The sequence below is a fragment of the Montipora capricornis genome, chromosome 4, assembly GCF_036669925.1.
Source record: "Montipora capricornis isolate CH-2021 chromosome 4, ASM3666992v2, whole genome shotgun sequence".
In the NCBI taxonomy this organism is placed as follows: Eukaryota; Metazoa; Cnidaria; class Anthozoa; order Scleractinia; family Acroporidae; genus Montipora; species Montipora capricornis.
Genome location: NC_090886.1, coordinates 48203137 through 48210636, shown reverse-complemented (window position 1 = coordinate 48210636; position 7500 = coordinate 48203137). Strand labels below are relative to the sequence as shown.

Below are 7500 nucleotides of genomic sequence, written 5' to 3'. Positions count from 1 at the left end.
ATTGCCAATGGCGCTTCCGTTTGTCAAAGCTTTATCAGGTAGTCCGTCGGAAAAAAAAATTGTCGAATGCAAAGCAAAACTGTGGATATGACATAAAAAAACATGTTCCAAAGTTTCCTTTTTTTCTGTTCAACTTTGACAATGGAAGTCGTACAGATGTCTCGTAAACACTGTAAAGCTTCGTAAAGCTTTCTCCTAGTTCCGGCACTCCTCCTTTCAGTCAAAGGAGACAATGCCTGCTCCCAATAGTTAGGAAAAGGAAAGCTAGCAAGGAAAAAGTGATGGGCACACAAGATCCACAAAAACTTGAAATAAAAACAATCCAAAGGCGACCCGGCTTTCTGTTAATGTTGGCTGAATAGCTTGCAGTAACGTTTCGCTCGAGGCGGCAATATATATTTCAGTGACAACAAAATGTCACTCGACTAAACCCCTCTGGACGATTCTCCATCAGCCTAATTTGTGAAAAAGGCCTGAAAAATCGTGATTAGGAACGGACTTATTTTTTGTTAGAAAGTAACACTTTGATTGAAGAGCCGATATCTACCACTTGGTGACTTCCGTTTGTTTTACTTTATTGGAATGATTCCTAACAAAGATTAAGAGGGTTTGGCAACATAAAAGAGTTCCGAGCCCTCATATCATGAGTGAAGTCTTTTTTCAATATTTTTCAGATCATAAGATTCTCCTGTGTAGGATTAGTGTCACTTCAAGTTGCACGCACGAACGGTGATATTTTTAAGGGGTAACGAACACGAACAAAGTGGTGTAACAAAAAACGATTTCATTCGTAGTGAGCCAGGCTGGCATCAGAGTAAATTACGGGAACTCAGAATGGAAGCAGTTGACAAAAAGCACTTTTTTGAGACGATGATAGGGGACGTAACACTCATTTATGGAGCAAAAATTAGGCTCTTGTGATCAACACGTTTAACCTGAGGGAGAATGCAGAAGGCTTGTCAGTTTTCATTTTCAAAGCCACTTAATTTGTTTCACCTCGAAAATCTAGCAGATAACACAAGAGAAAGCAGACGAAATGAAAATCGTGTAGTACTGGTTAACCACTATAAACTGTTTTATTTTGTTTTGAAGCAAATCTTCCGGCGCTATTTCCCGATCAGTGGCTTGGACCTTGAGTTATCGCCTCAATTTCTAGGGAACATCATTTAGGGCGCGTTCGATTGATCGTATTCCGGAATAGGAATACATGGAATAGAAGTTAGAAATTCTTCGTGTTTACGGAGATTCACATTAAGATTGTCAAACACCTGCTAAAATGATGTTTTAAACATACCTTTATTATCCTTGTTGCTTCAAAACGCCAAACATGCCGTTGTAAATCATCACTCTCCGTATTCTTATTCCGGAATAGGGTCAATCGAACGCACCCTTAGTTAATGCAGAACTTTAAAGCACCCGTTGGATTGCAATTGGTTTTAGAGTTGAGGATTTTCATAAGTGAATGTCCAAAACGAACCCTTTTACATTTGATGACCGAGTTAATTCAGAGATAGATTCACCTCTTTTAGCTTTTATTTTCTAGTAGGGTGCATCGATAGGTTCTCGAAGCAGTCGCCTATTAATTTTGCACGAGTAACCTTTCACGGCATGATAGCCCTTAGGTTACCAACTACAATGTACCATGCTTTCATAATAAATCAACCTTTTAGCATGATTGGAATTTTTTCCTGTTCATGTAACTGTCAGTGTTAAGCAATGACTAAAACGCTGCCTCTACTTGCCATTAACCCGAGGGGTGGAAGAAAGCTTAGCTTATTACCAGGGACAAAATGACCGGTACCTACTGCATGGGTCATCGTAATTTCACACATTAAAAAGAGTGCATGCAGGTATATTCATGCTTGCATGCCCTCATTTTAATGAACAAAACAAAAGACCAAACCTCCTGAGTATTATCACATGATCTGTATTGGGAAGACAAAATGTACAAGCCGAAAAGGTCTATTCATGAGCCGCAAATTAAAGAAACTAACAAGCTAGTTTGAAGAAAACATTGGATTCGATCCTATTCTTCTCAGGGCAATAGCACTGTCATAAGACTGAGTACAAAAACAGCTCTATTGTCGATTTGGATTGTAGGTAGATAAAAAAGCGCACGTTTTGATTGAAAATCATGTTAACAATATTGCAGTTGCAGGGGATAGCCGTTCAAGTTTACTGCGGCTCAGGAACGGAGTAAAAATAATGGAAAGTAACTTTATGTCCTATTAAATTATTCAACCGTTTGTCCATCAGATTAAATTCGACTGAAGAAGTGAAGATAAAAACTAACATGTAATATCGCGTAGATTGTATCTCTTCCAATTAATAACATTAGTTGCACGGATCATGAAATTTGATGCTGAGTGAGATGGTTTCGAACCAGTCATTCTGGGGAAAACCACTGTGGATCTGTTTTCATAACAAGACCATCCTTGTTTTAAAGTGAACCGAAACTGAACACAATGGCGATTACTTAGGAACCTTTTCTTATTTTTCCACGATTTGGTTTTTTTTTTTTCATGAAAAAACAAAACTTAGCTAAGACGACCAACGCAACGTCTCGCAACTATTGAAGTCAGGGATGGGTTGATAAATACTGGAGTATCCATAGAGCTCTCTCCCTTCCTGTGATTATGTAATGAGAAACGTAGACGTTTGTCGGAAACTGAAAATTTTACTTGATGTCGTAAGTCACGGACAATACTCCAAGAGCATGCCTCAATGGAAAACAAGGTAAGCTTACAGATCACGTCTTTTAGATTGCTCAAGGTTTTTTTTTTCGAATGATCTTGAGCTTGTATGGACCCTATAATTAGCTCAGTTAGACAAACTTGTGGCCCACTCAATATTTGGGCGTTTTTCTTGATTTCATCTCTGATATTTCCGGTTTTCTTTTAAACGACATCACTTTTCGCTTGACCGCTCAACCATCATATTACATACATGTGATGTCTCAGGTATATATTGCACCATTAACTATATTGACGTGGCTAGTTTTCGCAATATATAATCCTCTCTAAAGATTCCGGCTTGGCAGGAAAAACTGAGAGCCCCAATACCAAGTAGGATTTACAGAACCAACATCAGCTCGCTGGAAAAGTGTAATTAACGATGTAAATACGAAGACTTAGACGTCTTTTACAGGCAATATGAGCTTTAATTACCAGCGAATGCGCAAAGAGCAAAAACATCATGAAATGAGGAAATTTCAAAGACGCTTTCTTGACTTTTTCACTCAACAGTGAAGCGATTCTAAAGAAGGAATATCCAAATATCTTTTAGAGATAAATGCCGAAATGGTCATGATATCTTGTGTGTGTGTGTGTGTGCATTCCCAAGAAACACGATTGAGCCTATAAAAATGTGGTTTGAAAATTAAGTGATGTTTTTATACTTGCATGTAACTCTGCAGCTCTCGGTTAACCCTGAACAAAATCATAATTTCCCTTTTACAAATTTAATTCTTTTTTTCTGATTGCTAACAGTGGAGTAAGTTCTCGCAAAGTTGAAGGTTACGTGCGCTTACAACTTTAAAATTAATGCATTGTCACAGAAAATTGCTTTAATGCGCAATAAAAATAGAAGTACAATCTAACACTTGTGTTTGCTAGCAATTATCTGAGAACCGTAAAGTAACATTGACCCTTTTGCAGTTTAGCGATGTCAATGTAGCGAGATACTTCATTGATCTGAGCAATCATCTGCGTGCATGCAAGAAGAACTTATAACACTTCGAAGCAATCCTTGAAGTCACTTAAGACAACATTGTAGTGTGACGATTTTGCATAAAATGTCATGATTAAAATTGCGATAATGACTACAGTCTGTTATGTAAAAAGACAATGAGGATGCAAGTGTAGAAAAAGAAAGAAACGTCTCCCCGCTGTTTAAGTTATTATCCCTGTATGCGGGCTGTTTAAATGAAAAGATAAACCAGTAGTTTTGGCGGCAATTGCAAGTTAACACGACTAAAACCTGTCGGATTTTGTAAGCGTCTTCAACTTCTCTGTATGCAGTCAATTGTAACAACAATAAAATAGGAAAGTTCCACAGGAAACTTTATGCAGTTGCCTCAACTGACAGTCCAGAAGAAATGGACCATATAATGGACAGACAATTCCTTGTGGACACATTGTTCTCCAAAAGTGAGTTGCGCTTTTCAAACTTCCCTATTAATCTCATCGTTTAGGTGATGCATAAAGAATAAAACAGTTAAGACTCACCAACACTGCAGGCAACAAGACTCGTGAGGAACAGAAGGCTCTGTACAGCGATAAAACGTGTCATTAGAATAGCTAAATTGTGATCCCAAAATGTCTTACTTCAAGTAAAATACTGTATTTGATATCATACCAGAGGGAATTGCACCTGGAGAAAAAAGGAAATTGCACCTCTCGACGGGCGCATCTTTCTCAGTGTAAATTTCTCTCCTGAGTGTTTTCACAAATGATATTGTGCTCTCAAATGCGTTGTTTTAAGTGGCTGTCGCGATTGCTGACTGGTTCAAACACTGGTTAGCATTTGGAGCTCTTTCTCCGTGTACCTTAGGGTGACTGCCTATTTGTAGATTATTCAAACCCTTTTATAGCATTTCCACTTGACCAATAGCGTGGCGGATTGCACATGCACAGGTGAATTGCTGTTTGATTACTGAATATTCTGGATCTTATCAGTTCGAACAGAATATAATCGTGAATTCATTTTTAGCCGTTTCTCAAAAAAGCAGTTCGCAATTTCTTTACAAGTCTTCCGAAGGATTTTTCCTATGCGTGATTTAAAATTCGTTCGCGCTGAAACCGGTACAGTTTACTTCGTTGAAAGCAAACACCCATCGAAAGAATGACTTAATTTTGAACCAGTTTCAACATAGGCAAAGCCGACAGGGTTATGAAACTGGTATTGTCCCGCCTCGCGCCAGACTCGCGATGAGTTATTTTGGTTCTCTCAGTTCTTAAGTGTTTTTTGTGTGCACAATAAAGCCACAAAATTCTCCCTGTTTGCTTATTGATACATATGAATACAGTTGCAAATAAAGCCGCTTTCTTTCAATTAGCGCACCCTGGTAAAGAATATTTCATTAGTGAAGCAAAAATGACCAAAAAACCGTCTCGGTCAAAAATGCAAACCTTGTAGTAAGTGTGGTCACACGCAAAGCTCTTTCGACACATCGTGATTTTCCAGGACCTATTAGAAAACCATTGAGTTTCCTTTTGTGAATGTAGTAGGGCTTCCTTGAAAAACGTGAAATCAATATGGCACCTTTTCAATTTAATAGTAGATGTTCTTTATACAGTCACTAAGATGTTCCAGATGGCACATTTCCAATATATTTACATTTCATTAACCGCTCCCCGCTAGTACATGCAATGAATTATTTAACAGCGGTGAATACCCATTTTGCCGCTGTTGTCGCTTAGAAAAATTCAAAATGTGCTGATGAAGCTTTTTTTTTTTTAATCGCTATAATGATGCTCCGAATTCATCCCTGCGCATATAGCTGTTTAATTAAACAAGAATTTCTACAAAAAAAAACAAAAAACTTCCTTATTCTAAGCAATTCTTGGTACTCTTAGTCTCGACTGTTTTCTATGGCAGTTTGCCCTCAAGGTAGTGTGTCATAAATTCAGCTTTAAATTGAAGACTCGAAATTCGGACCAAGCTGTGTTGCAGATAAATACTTATCACAGTTTTCCCCGTCGTATAAACTTGATTTTACGAGACTGAGTTGCGTATCTTCAAATGATTAGAAACGTGTGGAAATTCTCACCAATACGTTATTAAATATTTAAATACTTTGCAAACGATTTTAAAATAAAATGTCACCAGTGATATTAAGCTTTTGCGCTCTCGATTGCATTTATCCACGTCTTTTGGAAAGGCCAAGTAGGGAACGACGCCCCACAATTCATAGGTCTTCATAAATTGAAATTGGAATTCAATTCAGAGAAGTTTTCGCTTCAGGTTTTCTCTCACTGTATTGACGTCATCTATTGTCATTAACGTGCCAACCAGAGCCTCATTGGCTGTCGAAACAAAGGGTCTTTTGTTCCGGTGGTTGGCAATTTGCTTAACAAAAGCGATGTTTGTAAACAGATGTCTTCCCTATAACAGCCGAATACTCTGTCGGATATTGCAGTAGGATCACCATTATCACCAGTCTTCATTCGCTTTATTGCAAGGTATGATTTTTATGGGGGGGGGGGGGGTGGGGGGGGGAAGTGGGAGTGTTAAGCGTGTCATTAAAATTTGGTCATTTGTGTCACGGTAGCTGTCATTGGCCAAAAGTTTCGAGTTTCTTATCATAACGAGCTGAAACGAGCTGAGGCAATATTACAAAAATATCGCTCAAAGCATTGAAGGGCGTGGGGACACTCATCATTTTAGGCGATTTTCCCAGATTCATGCAATACGTGAAGACGATTAGCGAGAATGTAAGGTGCATTCCATATCAACCCTTTTCAGTCATTTTCGACTTCTACGAAGCAATAGACATTGCAGCTAAAATAACTCAATGTTGCACCTAATTAAAATCCTTTGGGAATAAAACGTTTTGTTCCAACTATTTCCAATATCGTTTTTATGTGAATGCTAAATTATCATACAATATACAAAGAACAGAAGCCACTAGGGACAGCGCCTCTCTCTCGCCTCGTTCTCTCAACATTTCATGAAAATTACATGAAGGGTAGCTTGGTTTACTCTTGAGAAAAATGAAGAAAAACCGACACTTCATAAAAGCTAACCATTCTCGAGCAAGCGTTTAGGCTTAAACCAGTGCACATCAGTGCTACAAACCCACAAATGGTCAACTTTGCGTGCACTGAAACGTTTTTCGCCATTGATTTCGGTTTGGGAGACGCGCTGTCGTCAGTGGACAAAGAATCTTACCTTGGGTATTAGCCCATTTCCGAGTTGCTGCATGACTCAGTTTCAAAGCGAGTCCTGGTGCACAATCATTTAAATGGCAACGAGTTGCGTATTCTTCTGCAAAGCAAACTCATTTCAGTTGAGCACCAAAACTCACTTCGAAACCGAGACAAACAGCAACTCGCTGAATGGCCCAATAACTACTTGCTTGGTAACCTCCTTTGACTTAGTAACCATGTATAGTGTTGTCCAGAGTCCTCGGTCTTAAAGATGGCGGCCAGCTGATGCTTAATGCTTTCGGCGACCGGATGGTAATTAAAAGATGTCTAAGGTGAGGGTTTGAAAATTTCTTTCTTTGAGGTTCATTTACGTTTACGTTTATCTTTATTAATGGACAACGTTTACACATCAAGTCGATATAACATAAAAATATAGGCAAGTCAAACAGCTACATTGTAGCTACAGGTACGTCAAAATATAACTTACGAGCAATATAAAGCTTAGTTTAAGCTTAGTTAATAAGAAAAAGACAAATCGACTTCAGAATACCCAGCCACCATTGTCTTCTACAAAACGAAATAAAAGTATGACTTATCACTGAGGTTGTAATAAGTTAATATCTTCTTTCCA

At 38.4% G+C, this 7500-nt stretch overlaps 2 protein-coding genes across 5 annotated transcripts in view; one reads left to right on the top strand and one right to left on the bottom strand.

Moving 5' to 3' along the window:
* The window catches only part of LOC138047210 (serine protease hepsin-like), a 26218-nt gene extending 20948 nt beyond the window's left edge, over nt 1-5270 (bottom strand). Inside the window, exons 1-2 of one of the 3 annotated variants that reach the window (XM_068893954.1) lie at nt 5130-5270; nt 4227-4266 (exon numbers count right to left, since the gene is read on the bottom strand). In XM_068893954.1, coding sequence (XP_068750055.1) covers nt 4227-4266; nt 5130-5171 — 82 coding nt within the window. In that variant the 5' untranslated portion in view covers nt 5172-5270. Of the gene's footprint in view, nt 1-4226; nt 4267-4356; nt 4561-5129 lie in introns of those variants that run through there. The other 2 variants (XM_068893953.1, XM_068893955.1) reach the window with 2 other exon arrangements.
* LOC138047214 (GDP-D-glucose phosphorylase 1-like) overlaps nt 1-7500 on the top strand; it is a 27367-nt gene that overhangs the window by 313 nt on the left and 19554 nt on the right. Inside the window, exon 2 of one of the 2 annotated variants that reach the window (XM_068893963.1) lies at nt 7101-7201. The gene's annotated coding sequence lies outside the window, so the exon portion shown is untranslated. Of the gene's footprint in view, nt 1-7100; nt 7202-7500 lie in introns of those variants that run through there. The other variant, XM_068893962.1, reaches the window with a different exon arrangement.